At 43.2% G+C, this 17507-nt stretch overlaps 1 protein-coding gene across 2 annotated transcripts in view; it reads left to right on the forward strand.

Annotated features, from left to right (window-relative positions):
• The first annotated feature begins 101 nt into the window (after positions 1-101).
• The window catches only part of AAMP (angio associated migratory cell protein), a 34469-nt gene continuing 17063 nt past the window's right edge, over positions 102-17507 (forward strand). The window contains exons 1-11 of one of the 2 annotated variants that reach the window (XM_081935987.1): positions 108-349; positions 1077-1202; positions 2408-2527; positions 6535-6674; positions 8126-8270; positions 8488-8571; positions 9106-9221; positions 10157-10245; positions 11510-11600; positions 12319-12473; positions 14866-15637. In XM_081935987.1, the coding sequence (XP_081792113.1) occupies positions 220-349; positions 1077-1202; positions 2408-2527; positions 6535-6674; positions 8126-8270; positions 8488-8571; positions 9106-9221; positions 10157-10245; positions 11510-11600; positions 12319-12473; positions 14866-14941 (1272 nt within the window). In that variant the 5' untranslated portion in view covers positions 108-219 and the 3' untranslated portion in view covers positions 14942-15637. Of the gene's footprint in view, positions 350-1076; positions 1203-2407; positions 2528-6534; positions 6675-8125; positions 8271-8487; positions 8572-9105; positions 9222-10156; positions 10246-11509; positions 11601-12318; positions 12474-14865; positions 15638-17507 lie in introns of those variants that run through there. The other variant, XM_081935988.1, reaches the window with a different exon arrangement.

A 17507-nucleotide genomic window follows, 5' to 3' on the forward strand; every position in this document is an offset into this window, starting at 1 on the left:
GAGGATTACACCGAAGCTTCGTTTTTTTCAGAATGTGAAAGTAGCCAATGAGGGAGAGCGTGTTGGCCGCTCCGATTGGCTAGTGGGTTGTTTTAATTTTTTTCCGTTCCTTCGTGAGATTGGCACCCGGGGCTCTGGCTCCTCCCCCGCCACAGGGGGCGGGAGCAAGGAAGGGAGTCCCTAGCTGGAGACGCGTGTCCTCTGACGGCGGGAGTCAGCATGGCGGAGCCCGGAGAAAGGGAAGAGGTAGAGCCGGCGCCCGAAGCGCTGTTGCTCATGGCCGGCGGCGATGGGGAAGGGGATGCAGAGGAGCTCGTGGAAGTGGTGGATCTCGAGCCGGCCGGACCGGGTAAGGGAGGGACCCTGGGAGCCAAGGTTTTGACACAAGGGACGAGACTTGGGATATGGGCTTTCCTTGTAAGAAATTTGGGGGTTGGGGGAGACAAACTGTCCCGGATGTCAGGAAAACTAAGAGGATAAAGGTTTTGTTTTTATTTTCTTAGAGGAAAAGATAATGATGATATACAGTTGTCACTGTTTAAGGGGTGTCCAAACTTGGGAACTTTAAGACTTGTGGACTTCAACTCCCAGAATTCCCCAGCCAGCATGGCTGGCTGGGGAATTCTGGGAGTTGAAGTCCACAAGTCTTAAAAGTTCCCAACCTTGGACACTCCTGGTTTAAATTGTATTCTTATAGAAAAGGCACGCAGCAAAACCAGTAGTGTTTCAGAAGCAACGAGCCAATGGAACAGAGCTTGCCTTCGGAAGTTGTGGAAGCTTCATCAGAGATTTTGAAGAAGAGATTGGACAGCCATCTGTCAGAAATGGTGTAGGGTTTCCTGAGGTGTGTGGATGTTGGACTAGATGACCTATAAGGTCCCTTTCAAATCTGTTAATTTATTATCTGTTAATCCGCCTGCTTTATTTTCCCTCTTTAGAAGGGTCCATGGAGAGATGAAACAGATTAGTGAGAAAACAGAGAGATTTGTTACTACATCTGTTTCACATATGACTCTTAAGGAAGAAGAGTTGGCTGATGGGTAATTTTAAAACTACCTTTTTCTCTCTCCCTGCAGATGATCTGGCTGATGAAATAGAAGATGTGGATTTAGAAGAAGACTCTGCTTGGGAGGAAGATGAGGGGGTGGAAGAAGGCATGGAGGCCCATGATGACAGTGAGGTCACATTCTCTAAGCATACAGGTGAGCTATTAAAGGGATAAAGGAAAGGCTTTTTTCCAAATTAAATGTTTCAAATTAAATTCATTGTCATCTAGAAACTGAAGAGGATTCTGCTCATTGGTTATTAACTGCCAAGGCAGGAGTTGAGCAAGAAGTTTGGGGTGAAAATCTCTCTCCATGAATCAGAAAAATGGATGCTTATATATGAATGTGTATATCAACATATTTTCCATTGGCAATATTTGTGACAGCCAAATGCATACACACAGATACATTCTGTGCTGTGTCTTCAGTCATTTATTCAGTGATCATGGTGTGTACAGCATATACACCAATATTTGTTATGTATATGTGCAGTATAATGGTCACTGAGCAATAGTCTCCAACACAATTATCCTGGTTGGTGTGAATCACTTGTCTATCGCTGACTTGTGCCAGTACCTATTAATGGACCAATTGTTATTTATTATAATTACTTCCATCCACAGTTTAAGAGAAATCTCTCAGACCAGCGTACAAGAAATATAAACACTTTAAATGAAAGTACAATAAATACCTTGCAAAACATAAGGAAAAACAGTCTTCTAGGATTTTTGTCACATAATAGTTGGTAGTTAATAATAATATGCCTGAGAAAAGGGATCTATGGTGGTTTTCTTTCTGCTTTCCACAGGACTGTTGGCAATAAGGATCTTTAGGTTGTAAACCATAAGAACTAAACTAAAATCAAATCATACGATGGCTTGCATTAATGTCTGAATCAGGCCACTAGCTAGTTAGCTTGCTCTGGAGCTCCATCTTGGCCATTGAAGTCAGTGGTAAAATGAATTGTGCTGAATTCTAAGCTGAAAATAAATGTCTTCAATGACTAGCTATTCCTTAGCAACAAAACATGTGAAGTTTCTTATAGAAAAGATTAGCACTTGAAGAACTATGTCAGATTTCTTTGTTGCTTTTCGTAAAGTGCTGCTGGATCTTTGAAACATAAAAAGGTGTGTGTATGGAAGAGCTGGCTTTTATAATATTTTGCTAGGTTTCTATTTGGTGACAAAGACAAATCCAGTTCTAGCTTTAAACAGGTAAGTTTAAGATAGTAATCACTGAGAGAGGACAAGAGTCCTTTCCCAGTCTCTGGCTTTCATTGATTTGATTGTTCTGAATTCATTGACTACATCTGTTTATGAGGAGATTTCTTCAATTGCCATTGTTCTGTTGATTCTCCACAGCTTCAGTTTTCTGTGTCAGTCTTGACCCAAAAACCAACACGCTTGCTGTGACAGGTGGTGAAGATGACAAGGCCTTTGTATGGCGTGTCAGTGATGGCGAGCTCCTTTTTGAGTGTACAGGTGAGGCGTGCCAAAAGCAGTAATCCCTGCAGAGTATTGACTGGCAACATGGCTTCCAGTACGTCTCATATTAATCACCCTCGCAAAAACGACTGGTACAGTAAACATATTTCTTGATACCTCTCTTGATCTATTGAGTAAATGGCAAGACATCAAAACAGAAGCCATCTCCCATAGTTCTAAGATGGATTCATTAGTCCCCACCCTCAATTTTGCTTTTCACATTTGTGTCATTGACCACAGTAGACCATGTGGAAATGGTGAATTGCCACAGTTTTCCCAGCTTTTGTATTCCCTAGATGTGTGGGGTTATTGTTTTCCCAGATTTGTACAGGTAGTCCTGGACTTACGACAGTTCATTTAATGACCGTTCAAAGTTACAACAGCACTGAAAAAAAGTGACATAATTGTTTTTCATACTTACAACCGTTGCAGCATCCCCATGGTCACATGATTAAAATTCAGATGCTTGGCAAGTGATTCATATTTATGATGCTTGCAGTTCCCTGGGGTCATTTTTGTGACCTTATGACAGTGCTTCTCAATTATTTTCTGTCATGCCCCCCCTAGGAAGAAGAAAACATTTCGCGCCCCCCCACCCCCGCGCGACTGTAAATAGTATCATTTGTCTATAACAATTATTGTTCCAAATCCAATTACAACTGCAATGATATGATATAATCCTTTCCTTGTCCTATCAACAGGATCAAACAAAAATACAGTCCAAATGTTTCCTATAAATAGGACATGTTATGAACTTTAATAGTGAAAAAAAATCTTTCAAAGTTCGAACCCTTTTAGATAAAGGATAACACCCACCAGATACAAGGAACTTTGAGATTTTCAAAAGACTTTTTAAAATGCTATTTCTGTTCCTTGGGATACCATGTTTCCCTGAAAATACCCCAGGGGCTTATATTTTTTTGACCCACGAAATATGGCCTTGGGCAGCAACGCAGCAGCCATGAGGTGACCAAGCTTATGAGCAACCGCCCGGCAACCCCCCTTTCCAGCCGGGTACAGCGCCGCTGACCGACCTAGCAGTACCTGGAAGGCACCAAGCAACGCGAGCACCTGTTCGCCGCCCTCCACCTCCCGCGGCTCGGTGCCTTCAGAATGCCCCTAGGTGAGTGAATGGGGCTCTGCATGGCTGGAGAGGGAAGTTGACAGAAAGAATGAAGAGACTTTTAAATGAATTTATACTCATAGACCACGTTCAACAGTTTGCTTTTCCTCTCCCCGCTCGCGCGAAGGGCATCTGCGCTGCTGGCGCCGTCCGCCGCTTGGGGTTTTTTTTCAAAGCACGGAGGATGGATGCCGCTCTGGAAGTACGCTCTATGGTTGTACAATCTGCAGCCCACAACCATAGAGCGTACTTCCAGAGCGGCATCCATCCTCCGTGCTTTGAAAAAAAAAACCAAGCGGCGGACGGCGCCAGCAGCGCAGATGCCCTTCGCGCGAGCGGGGAGAGGAAAAGCAAACTGTTGAACGTGGTGGCGGGACCCCGCCTGTTGCTCCTGGCTCCTCGTTTGCACCCAGATGGAAAGGGAGCCTTCGCGCCCCCCTTTATGGAGCCTCGCGCCCCCCCTGGGGGGCGCGCCCCACTATTTGAGAAACACTGCCTTATGACAAGCACAGATTCACTTAACAACCACATTGTTAACTTACCAAATGCAACTGCAGTTGTTCACTTAAGAAATGTCAGAGGAAACTCACTTATAAATGTTTCACTTAGCAACATAAATTTGGGGCTCAATTGTGGTTGTAACTCAAGGACTACCTGCATTCCCAAATGTGTGGGGTTACTGTTTCTATAATTTCCAGAAATCCTGCAAGCAGGTGTCTGAGCCTCAAGATATGATGATTGTGTATATCTAAAGTGGATACTCTGTGGAAAAATAGATTATGTAATAGAATAGCTCACAGTGGCCCTATCACATTTGTACACACACATATATACACATATACTATATACACCATATTGCCAAAAGTATTCGCTCACCTGCCTTTACTCATGTATGAACTTACTGTAAGTGACATCCCATTCCTAATCCATAGGGTTCAATATGACGTCAGTCCACCCTTTGCAGCTATAACAGCTTCAACTGTTCTTGGAAGGCTGTCCACAAGGTTTAGGAGTGTGTTTATGGGAATTTTTGACCATTCTTCCAGAAGCACATTTGTGAGGTCACACACTGATGTTGGATGAGTTTACGTGGCCTACTGCTTCGTGGCTGAGTTGCTGTCGTTCCCAAACACTTCCACCTTCTTATAATACAGCTGACAGTTGACTGTGGAATATTTAGGAGCGAGGAAATTTCACAATTGGATTCGTTGCACTGGTGGCATCCTATCACAGTTCCACGCTGGAATTCACTGAGCTCCTGAGAGCGATCCATTCTTTCACAAATGTTTGTAAAAACAGTCTGCATGCCTAGGTACTTGATTTTATACACCTGTGGCCATGGAAGTGATTGGAAAACCTGATTCTGATTATTTGGATAGGTGAGCGAATACTTTGGGCAATATAGTGTAGTTTATTAGGCTGACGTAAGGAGGGTGATATCAAGAGTAACCTGTCCATATTAACAATATTTATATAATGCTTTAAGAAGTCTACTAGATTGATGCAAACATTTCATAAAACTATTTGAATGGCTCCATACAACTTGTGAAGCCAAAACTAATCATTTCATGGCTTGGTGAAATTGTGTACTTATTTGCTGCACTTGTGTGCTGCCTAAATCTCAACGATGCTGAGTGGATCACAGCAATCAAAGAAATTATAATAGAGCATAACAAAAAAGATGACAAGTGGGATGAAGTGAGGGTCTCACTGTCCCTTGCTGAAGACCTGGCAAAAGAGCCAAGTCTTCACAGCTCTTTTAAGCAACAGCAGAGTGGGGGGTCATCCAGATCTTGAGGGAACCTCATTCCAGGGACTGCTACAGAGAAGGGTTCTAAGACACATCATTGTTTAATTGAAGTAACCGGGTGTCTGATATTTATTATTTTACTATGAACAATAGTTTTTCTCAATGCCATTATCCTGATCTTCCAAGTGTGTGTGATGAAGGAAGGCAATTGGTTTGAGTCTTCAAATGGATAACTATAGAGAAGAAACATATCTAAAATTCCCAGCGAAATTTTTGACACAGGTAAAACAAAATTTCAGTCGAATATTTCCTGGTCCAACTTTGGCTACAGTCTTATACTATTTAGCACAGGAACAAGTGCCATTCAGTAAAATAGGTTTCACTTTTTGAAAACATAGGAAGAACGTAAAGCTCATCTTCCTTCAGCATTTGTTTCTCATGGCCAACCAGATGTCTCTGCAATGATCACAAGCAGGAAACATCTATTTTGCCCATTGTTCCCCTACTTTCCATCCAGTAGTAGTATTGAATATCAAAGACTGATGGCATCAGAGGTGGGTTGTGCCCTGTTCGGCCAAACTGGTAGTGGAATTCTGGCCTGGGTCGCAGAACCGGCAGCGACCCAGGCCTGCCATGCCACTGAACCGGTTCCCTCACCGCCGCTGGGCTGCCGCCATTTTGGTTTTTAATGACTACGCATACGCAGTTCACTGTAAATTGTTCTGCGCATGCACAAAGAACAATTTACATTGAACAGCGCACATGTGTGCTGAACAGTGTTGCACACGGGTTGCAAACCATAGTAAAACCGGCAGCAACCCACCCCTGGATGGCATGTGACAGACCTGTCCACATTGAATTTATCTAATCCCTCTTTAAAGTCATCCAAGATACTGCAATAGGTTTACACTTTCAGTGAACATAGAAATTATGGCATATTGATGGAGTAAGGAGACACCAGCTGGACATTCTGGACTTATGGCACAAAAAATAGTAATGCTAAAGCTTACATTAAGTCCTGATTCACCTCACTTTTGCAGCTGTTTGCTGTACAAATCTGTCTTCCACCGTTTGGTATCTCTAAGGCCCGTCTGCTCCAACACGTGATCATTTTGTTCCCACTGTCTCTAGGTCACAAAGATTCTGTCACTTGTGTTGGTTTTAGTTATGACTCCACTTTCGTGGCCACGGGCGACATGGGTGGACTCATTAAAGTCTGGAGAGTCGATGCCAAAGAAGAGATTTGGTCTTTTGAAGTGGGTGACCTGGAGGTGAGCCTGTGAGTGCCATGACAAAAAGCTTTGCCTAAAAAAAGCAACTGACTTTCCCAATGTGAAGCAAACTTGATCAACTATGGAGGCATTACCACAGTTAGGAGTGGGTAATTCGCGAGCCACATGAGGAACTGCTAGTACCTTTTTTGTAACCCACATAGTTTTGTTAGAGTTATACCAATAAAGGAGAATATTTGTAGCTCCAGGTTGAATCGACAGGTCTTTGATGCTCTCTGGGTTTGGTTGTTTCTTGTAGATGTTCCATGAAATGTCTGCAAGAAAACGACCCAGGTTAGAGTGTACCAAGAACCCCACATTTGTTAGAGTGTGTATATTTTATCCTCTTTTTCACTTGTGGGGGGCTTTAAGGATCAAAGCTATTGTAAATCACCTAAAGACATCCAAAACATCCTTTAGAATCCCTGAAGCATCCCTTCCCCCGTGGAGAGGTACTTAGGGGACAGAATAGATGCTTAAGCTTCTGCAATTCTTAAGATACCAATTCCACTCTTAAAATCTCTCCAAAGCTGAAAACAATTAAACGTCCAAAGAATTTGTCCCCTCTTACACTTGTGAGATGAGATCATCTCTGCTATGCTCTCTATATTTCCCAGACAGAGTAGGAAGGGAAACATGGTCCAGACCTTTTTTTTTTTTTTCAAAAAAAGACTGTTTCCACCTGTCCTGATTAGCTCCTCTTGCACCAAGGGAAAATGCTGGAGAACTTGATAGACCATAATGTAGTGACGTGTTCAAAATCATATTCTTGGTTGAAATTGTTTGCTCAAGAAGTTGCTGCAATATGCGGTTTTCTCCTTATTGAAGAAGATCGCTTTCCTTGCATGATTTTCGGGCAATTGATTGGATGAGATTAGTCATTCCAAGACAAAATTGTCACTACAAATGAGGCAAGGAAGGAGGGATGAGCATGTTACCTCTGCATCGACCATCGGCACCATCCAGTGAAGCTCTCCATGCAGTTTAGAAACCGGACTTATTTCAAACCTCTTTCTACTAAATGGTTCTTCATAATAAACTGTATCTTTCAGATGTCATTTAGTCTAAATTCATTAGAATAACCTTGTATGATTATGAGCTTCCTGGGTGATCTTTAGGAAGCCTGTAGCTCTTTTAAGATGCTATTTGAATCCCAGATATTAAACTTTTTAGAGATAGGCTTAGGTTTTAGCTGATGATTTGTCACATTGACAGAGTTCACACTTGGTATTAAGCCATAGTGTATATATTTGTTGCTTTGACTTAGCACACATGAATCCAAGCATTAAATGTTTTATGGTTTAGCATGAAGTGTGACTCTAGCCAATGTAAAGTATTCGAAGTTAAAATAAATCAGGTCATAAGTGAAACAGGTGAAGAATGGGTTCACTGACTGGACAAACAGCCTTTTTCTTTCATTTCCCAATCTATTGCTTGCTTTCTTCTTCCAGTGGACCGAATGGCACCCCCTGTCCCCTGTCCTTCTGGCTGGCACAGCAGATGGCAACTGCTGGATGTGGAAGATCCCTAGTGGAGAATGCAAAACCTTTCAAGGGCCAAATTGTCCGGCTACCTGTGGCCATGTCCTTCCTGATGGTGAGGAGTATTGTTTTTGCTGTTAGAATTGCTTCAGGAATGGAACTGCCCCATTGCTTGGCACTTCCAAACACATCCTCTATTTCTTTTCACAATGAGAAAATAGCACTGCGTTGCTTGGAATTTTGGTATGGGGTGGGAAGGTCCTTGGGCCTCTTTAAAACTAATTTTTTTTGGGTACCCTAGAAAATGACTAACACAAAAATGCTTCATGCAGGAAGAAGGGCCGTTGTCGGTTATGAAGACGGAACAGTGCGTATTTGGGACCTGAAGCAGGGCAACTCACTACATGTTCTGAAAGGTACCAAATATTACATGGAAGGAAGCCTATTGAACCTCCGGCTCACTGGAACATAATACCTGTATCCTGGTCATCTCACCTCCACATAAAAACCTGGGTGTTTTGCCCATTTCTGTTGCTTTAGATTTCCTGCAAAGTAGGGTCAGCCTCACAAAAAAGCCACCATGTCCCCTTTGGAAGCAAGATACAGGTTCTCAAGGAAATACAGGATCCAAAGATACTGATAGGGCAGGTGACTAGTCATACATTTCATTTTGCAACCAGCTCAGGTTTCCATTTCTGTATAGTTCAGCAAGTTGGAGGTACCAGGAGAGCAACAAAACCTGGCTCTGATAGGATCAGTTTTTTTAACACTAGAAAATTAAATAAATCAGCATTTCTTGTAGCTTTGCATCATTAACATGGCATTGTGGTGTTTCTGTTCACAGAAAACGGGAGTTTGGGAATCAAGGTGTTAGCCAAGATAGCACATGAAAAAGGGAAAGGAACCTTTAACAGGGTCTTTCATTGGATGTGTCTTTTTTGTCTTTCCAGGTAATGAAGGGCACCAGGGCCCTTTAACGTGTGTGGCCAGCCAGAAGGATGGCAGTCTAATCCTGACAGGTTCTGTTGACTGCCATGCCAAGCTGATAAATTCTGCAACTGGAAAGGTAAGTGCTTCCCTCCCCCTTCCTGTCACTTGTCCAGCTGTGCAGAGTATCTGTTTGGTTCATTTGGATAAGGTTGTTTAGTAGTGCTGACATTTATATTTCTGACCCAAGTTTACTTCAGAGTTCGAACTTTCTTCCCCATTATTTATCCAATTGCCCTATGAACTCATTTGAAGAGAAGGAAAAAGCTGGTCCAGAGTTACCCAATAAACTTCTCTGGTGAGTAGGGATTTGAACCTGGGCTCTGCAGTTCTTGGGCCAGTTTGATATAGTAGTGCCAGGCTAGAAACTGGGAGATCTGGAGTTCTAGTCTTGCTCTTAGCACAAAACCAACAAGGCACCTTTGTGCCAGTTGCTGTCTCTCTCTCAGCCAGTGGCAAACCACTCCTAAAACTAATATAACTTGAAAGCACACACTTTCTCACTACTGGAAAATTACTTTGGCATCTGAGAAGATTATCCCATTTCAAACCTGGAGAAAAGTTTGCCGTGTAATCAGGCTCACCCATGATTGCCCCACATTTTGTCACATCGAGTAGTGTCTGAGCAGAAGTTAGTTTTCAGTTCCTATATCTCCAGATCCAAATTTAAGATGTGGAATTTTAGATAGACATGAAATATTTTTTTTTGCCATAACTCAAAGCAGCATTTCAGAGTCATGGTGGGTGATAAGAGGCGTCTGATTGTGAATGGAGTCCTGATTATAATGACCGTTTTGTAAGCTAGAAAGTCCATCCAGAAATTTGTTGATGCCCACTAACAATCGGTGTGTACTTTTCCAGACTTATGTGTTGCGTTCTTGGCCAAGATTATAGCATTGTTGATTTTATTACATGCAGCATATCTCCAGCTGGTACTTCCAGCAAAGTATCTGTCATAGTGTTCTGCTTCTTGAATGCACAGAAAAGCTATTGTTGGCTGCTTCTTTCCTGCAGGTGGTGTCTGTGTTCAAGGCAGAGAGCAAGCCTGCAGCTGACGAGGAGGCAGAATCCAACTCAGTGGAGTCCCTGGGTTTCTGCAATGTGTAAGTACTCAAGGGGAAAGGATATGAGTCTAGTACAGATAGCTATTTTTTTTTGAGATAGGCACAGTGAGTAAGAGTAAATAAATAGACAGTTTGGCCCAGAAAGGCACATTTTTTCTCCGACTTGGCTGAGGTTCTAAGTCTCCTTCCCAGATCTTCATGATAGCGGACACGGACCGCAAAGATGAAGGAGATACATATTTTCTGGCATCTTGTTTCTTTCTGATTCCAGAAAAAAAATTACTCAATTCCTCTTTGGCTTTTAGAAACTTCTGCGAGTTGATCACATTCAGGGAAGGGAAGGAACAATTGCCTGTGACTGTGCCATGAAATCCTCATTGGGTATTGACTTGTATTTGGCAATAACTACATGCTTTAAAACCATTTCCGCTCGTAGGGCTAGTGTGTTGTTTGAATCAGCTGTCCGCAAGCCAGCTGGCCAAGTCATCTCTAACCATCATCAATCAGACAGCAATTGAAGGAGGATCTTGGGGAAATGATCTGTATGGCCTGTAACCAGTTCTGCCCTGGTAAACATCTGCTAATGTTCCTCAAAGCCAACTTCATATGGCACATATCTAAGCTTCCACAAAGAGGGGGTGGGGGAATGATGATGTGAACCAAGCTAGATAATATGCTTTTCTGATGATCATGAATGATTCAACCCCCCCAAATTCTTAGTGCCCACCTTGTGTGAATGAGCCAAGGAACTCATTAGCAAAGCAAGAGGGACTAATGCTCTGATGATTTATTTAATTACTGTATACTATAGGTAGTCCTTGACTTACAATCATTTGTTCAACAACCATTCCAAATTACAACAGCACTGAAAACAGTGACTTATGACCGGTCCTCACGATTACGACCATCATTAGCATCCCCACAGTCACACAATCAAAATTTGGACCAGCACATATTTATAATGGTTGCAGCATCCTGCAGTCGTGTGATCACCATTTGCAACCTTTCCAGCTGGCTTCTGAGAAGCAAAATCAATGGGGAAAGCCGAATTCGCTTAACAAACATGAGTTTCACTTAACGACTGCAATGATACAGTTAATCGTGGCAAAAACAATCACTGTCACAAACAAACAAACATGCAGTTAATCAAGGCAAAAGGAAGGTCATTTAACAATCATCTTGCTTAGCAATGGAAATTCTGGTCCCAGTTGCAGTCAGACGTAAGTCAAGGACTACTTCTATCTTTCCTACAATACTGTACAAGTTCCAGTAAAGATCCTTCTCTACGGCTTTCCTGTTGCAGGATGCCACTGGCAGCCATTGGCTATTTGGATGGAACCTTGGCTATTTATGACCTTGCCACGCAGACTCTGAGACATAAGTGCCAGCATGAGGTAATGGAGCATATCGTGATCACCAGGGGGAGCACTAGAAAGGAACATATTACTCAGAGGCATTCTGGCACAGAAGCACACTACCGTTTAGAGGCTGCTTCTCATAATTTTCTGGGTGCTATTTGAGAGTAATGATCAGGAGAAAGGAACTAGATAAATCTTCCTTCCTTTTTTGATAGAGGGAAAAGATAATAGGCGTCTGAAAAAATGCTGTGGTTTAGGAGGAAAGCTTTGTGTTAAGTTGCTACAGCTCAAGGCATGTTAGCTTTATCGATTGGCCTGTCTGCCTCTACTTCTGCCTCTGTCATTTTCCCATTTGTATCATGATTTGGTGCTTTTTGCCTTCCAGAAGAGTAAATATGGCAAAGACACATTTGGTAGGATTTGGGGGTTCCAGCCATAACGTTAGCTAAGGGGTTCACCAGTAGCAGCCCACCCCTGATTACAGGTCATCACCAGGCAGGACTAGTGCTGCCTCCATACTGTCCTGACACTCAGGTGAAGTAAGGGTAGTCACCTGCTTTCTCCAGGGCCTTCTGGAGCTGAAGCCCAACCATTCTCTCCACCACCAGAAAGGGAAGGTTGGAGACTAGCTGGAAATTTGATGTGATGGCCTCTTGAGGAGTGGGCAATCAAAAGAAAGTATGATGAATTTTCCTGGATTCATACCAAGAGGATGGGAATGCTCCTCTAACGCCTTTTCCCCCTCCGTTTACAGTCAGGTATCGTGCAGCTCCTTTGGGAAGAAAGTTCACCTGTGGTCTACACTTGCAGTCTGGACGGGGCTGTGAGGCTCTGGGATGCACGCTCGGGAAAGCTCATTAGCGAATACAGGGGCCACTCAGCCGAAATTTTAGACTTCGCTTTGAACAAGTAAGCACTTCAAGAGCAATTTTTAGATTGGAGGATGCTGGTGGAAGGTGCTTGGAAGTGTCGCGTGGGGAGAAAATGGAAGAAGGGATGTAGAAAGCTGTTACCTCAAGGTTTAGGTTAAGTAATATTACTCCAGTAGATGGGCACTGGAATCTCACAACAGGTTATGGTTTCAGCAGGGAAATGGGCTCAGACTGAAACGTGTAGCAGGTTGAGATATTTAGGAATTGGATTGAATGGGAAGAAGACAGATGCTGTTTCTGGAGTGATTCTTTTTGTTAAGGTAATGACGATTTAATAGCTGACCAGCTGCTGTAAGGCTGTAAACCGAGATGATGCAATGAGAGTGAGTCATGAGAATGAGGTAACGTGTGTGTGTGTGTGAGAGAGAGAGAGACTTTTCATAGTAAAATAGTTTTCTTCTTTCCAATTCCCTTAGTGGCTCTCATCGTTTATTTTCATGTTAGAATTATATCCCATATTTTCCTAAGGTGGCCATGGCAGTACAGTGTTCCATCCTTCCATTTTCTCACCACAATAACAATCTTATTACATGCTCAGCTGAGAGAGAATGATTGGCCCAAAGTCACCCAATAAATATCTGTGACTGAAGATGCACTAGACTCCGAGTCTCTCCAATGCCAGCCCAACACCTCTCAGTAACAGCAAGAACAAGAAAATAAAATGGACGATTTGTCAGAATCATTGGCTTAGCACTTCCCGAGCTCTTTGACTTTTTGACTTTCAGCTTGTCATTTCTACTGTGTGATTCTTTTTTTTTTTATACCTACACTGGTGGTGTGAAGATTAATTAAATTAAACTTACTGGGAATAAGTCCTACTGAATTCCGTTGGATGGATAAGCATAAATGGCTGTGACTATTGGTCAATATTTTAAAGAACTTTTCTCTATTAATGTTTTTGATGAATCTTAGTTGAGAAATTTTTCCTGGTTTTTTTTCTGGGGCTGATGCTGCATTCCTGCATCTAAGTTTAAAGCATACTCATTCAAAGCCTTTTGCCGCATCTTTTAGCCAAAGAGTCTCCCGGCTTAGAAATATTGCCATTAAAATATCACGTGAAGTGTTAATACCACTTTATTCTATCTTGGTAAGGCCACACTTGGAATACTGCATTCAGTTTTGGTCACCACGATGTAGAAAAGATGTGGAGACTCTAGAAAGAGTGCAGAGAAGAGCAACAAAGATGATTAGGGGACTGGAGACTAAAACATATGAAGAACTGTTGCAGGAATTGGGTATGTTTAGCTTAAGAGAAAGAAGGACTAGGGGAGACATGATAGCAGTGTTCCAATATCTCAGGGGTTGCCACAAAGAAGAGGGAGTCAAACTATCCTCCAAGGCACCTGAGGGTAGAACAAGAAGCAATGGGTGGAAACTAATCAAGGAGAGAAGCAACTTAGAACTGAGGATAAATTTCCTGACAGAACAATTAATCAGTGGAACAGCTTGCCTCCAGAAGTTGTGAATGCCCCAACACTGGAAGTCTTTAAGAAGATGTTGGATAGCCATCTGTCTGAAACGGTATAGGGTTTCCTGCCTAGGCAGGGGGTTGGACTAGAAGACCTCCAAGGTCCCTTCCAACTCTGCTATTGTATTGTATTAAAATACTGCTTGCCTTTAGATTTACAATAAAAAAGACAGGATGTGCAAGGAAAGGGAAAGTAGAGAAAAATAAGCTGATTATTTAAAAACCAGCATTGTTTATATTATCCACTGAGATGAAAATACTTTGTATAATTTGATAAAGAGTTGCTGATAGTTGTTAATTGAGGAATTCCCTAAACTAGCTGGAGTCTCAGCAGAAATAATAGGAGCCTATTTCTCTTGCCTCCCTCTTAGCATATCTTAATGTTTTATTTCCAATATCATGATATTTTTTGCCTCTTTCCTTTTGTTCTTTGTTTGGTTTAAACATACATATTAGACATACAGTATATATGTGAGTGTATGCGTATTTATAGGACCTGGTGGCTCAATGGCTAAGACGCTGAGCTTGTCGATCAGAAAGGTCGGCAGTTTAGCGGTTTGAATCCCTAGCGCCATGTAACGGAGTCAGCTCCTGTTACTTGTCACAGCTTCTGCCAACTTAGCAGTTCGAAAGCACGTAAAAAATGCAAGTAGAAAAATAGGAACCACCTTTGGTGGGAAGGTAACAGCATTCCGTGCACCTTCAGTATTTAGTCATGGTGGCCACATGACCACAGAGACTTCTTCAGACAGCGCTGGCTCTTTGGCTTTGAAACAGAGATTAGCACCGCCCCCTAGAGTCAGGAACAACTAGTGCATATATGTGAGGGGAACCTTTATCTTTATACGTATTTTAATAATTTTTCTCTCTCTGTCTCTCTCTCTCTCTCTCTCTCTTGCAGAGATGCTTCGCTTGTGGTTACTACTTCTGGTGACCACCAGGCCAAAGTGTTTTGTGTGCAGCAACCTGACCGCTAGCATTTAGGTGACGGGGCACTGCAAGAAAGCATGCCATGGGACTGATGGCAGATGTACCCATGGGACTGTGAGCAGGGTGGATGGGGTTAGCCTAATAACATCCTGCAGGAAGGCAACTAAACGTTTTATGATCGTCCTTATTTTGAAAAGAAAGCTTTGCCACCTTATCCCCAATTGATTGCTGGAGTTTTCTACAATTATTTACATCCCTGGTGCTTCATACACAAAGCGATGAGAAAACACAAGTGGGTGAGGCCTGGATCAAGATCTGGGCAGCGGTAGGCATGGAAGTGAAGTATCTCAGAAGAACCTCCCTACTTCTCCCAGGTTCAAAGAGGCCTCCTTGCACATAATTTTGGAAGATATGTTCATGGAGGTCAGCGATATCACCTTCTATGTTCCTCCCCTTAAGATGGGGGCAAATGGACTGCTACGTAGCCTGTGAAGTGACAGTAAGGCTCATCCTTCCCTTGGTCATTTTGAGCTTGTGCTTCCCCTTCCAACAAATCGTGTGGATTTGTTCAGAGCCAATCAAATGATGTTCCTGAGATGATGCACAGGCTTTGGAACTCTGGTGGAGACTGAGCACATCGTCCTGGACTTCAATACGTGGACCTCTCAGTGACAATAACAAGACAGCTCGTTTTTACGTCACTAGACGTTACGACAAAATAAAAATAAAAAAGAAGGCTGTCATCTTGGAGGGCTTGTTTGAATTTGTGGCTTGCTGGACTATTATTGCTAGATATCTAGTCCGTTTGGTAACCAAAGACCAGCCTATCGTCCTGAAACGGGCAAGAGGGAAAAACATAATAGTGTTGCATTGAACTATGACAGTAAGGAGTGGAACCATGTAGCCATTCATTTTGTGTGAAAGTCTTTCAGGATGGCTGGGTACAATGGATACCTGAACAATGGAAGGGGGTGTCACACAAATGCTCCCCACTTTTCAGAGAGCTGCTTGTTGCTAGGTAATGTAAACTCAAAATAGCCAAGTACTGTGTTTTCCTTGGTGTTCAGAGAAATTTAATCCCAGTCCTAAACAGAAGGTAAAAAGGCTAAGAATATAAAAGCAATTCTACAATGTGCTTTGGGTGGGAGATATTGGCGTGTAAGAAACCACTACAAGATATAATTGATGTCTAAGAGCCTACTTGGCTAGAAAACCGAAAGCTAAGAGTGAAACGTCTTACCTGTGGGTGATCAGGGTTTGCTACCAAGCTGTCCTTTATCTATCCCTGCAATCTATGTCATTGAGTGCAGTAGGCCTGGACCGCATTTCTGCCATGGACCTTCTGGCATTGCACCAGCCATCTTTAACGGCTTATTTCAACTTGCTGCTAGCCGCCGGGGGTCCTCCTAAACATCTTGTGCGGTCCCAAGTGGTTTTTCTTCCTAAAACTGAGAGCCCAGCAGCTCCGGGGGACTACCGTCCTATCTCAATAGCATCCGTGCTATTGTGGGCTTTGCAAAGCGTCTCCGTGACATGCTGCCGCTCTCCCCATTCCAACATGCTTTCCTTCAGCGGGATGGCTGTCTCGAGGCAACAGCCCTTCTCCAAACCATCTTACAGAGGGTCCATACCAATCAAGTGCCTTGTGCGATGTTTCTCGACGTTGCCAAGGCATTTGATAGGGTTTCACATCAGTCCCTTTTTAGGGTTGCCACTGGGGCAGACCTTCCTCCTCCGCTGCTTTCCTATCTGGGTAGCCTTTTTCAATTTTCCACCAATCAACTCGAAGATACAGTTATTCAATGCGGGAGCGGTTTACGGCAAGGAGATCCTCTTTCACCTCTTATTTATTCTGGTCATTGATGACATCTTGCGGGCTTCCCTGCCCACAATTGGGTTTAATCTTGATGGCCAGAAGATTAACTGTCTGGTTTATGCAGATGACTTATGCAGAGTGCTCCTGGCAGAACGACCAGCCAGGTTACAGGGAAAGCTTGATTCTGTGGCAAATGCCCTCCATGCAACTGGATTGTCTTTTGGCCTTACGATTGCCAAAGTTGGGAAATGTAAGTATATGGCCCTATTACAAACTTCCTATACTTACACAGGTGCTTCTATTAGCCTGTTAGGGCCGGACAACTCGGTGTAGTATCTGGGCCTCCAGTTTAAGTGGAAAGGCCGGGTTGTCCCAAAGCACACTGATCTCTTGGAGGGCATGCTGAATGAATTGACCCAGGCACCTCTCAAGCCCTATCAACGGCTTAGGCTATTGAGATCTTATTTGGTGCCAAAGTTCACACATGAGTTGGTCCTTGGTAACACACACCGTAATACACTTACGATGCTGAACAGACTGATGAGATCTGTGGTGCAGCTCTGGCTCCCTCTGCCAAGTGATATTCCATTGGGATTCTTCCACTCCCACATTAAAAATGGGGGGTTGGGAGTGCCCTGCTTCTCTTCCTCGATACTACTACTACAGAAGGCACGATTCGAGAAAGTGGCGTCGGGAGCTACCCTGGTGCTTACTGCCGTTTTACAACAGGAGGTGTTCCAGTCACTGATGACTCGGATAAATCGACCGTGCATGATGGCCTCCGCAGTCGTTCCCAC

Source organism: Natrix helvetica, assembly GCF_964273705.1.
Source record: "Natrix helvetica genome assembly, chromosome: 1".
Classification (NCBI taxonomy): Eukaryota; Metazoa; Chordata; class Lepidosauria; order Squamata; family Natricidae; genus Natrix; species Natrix helvetica.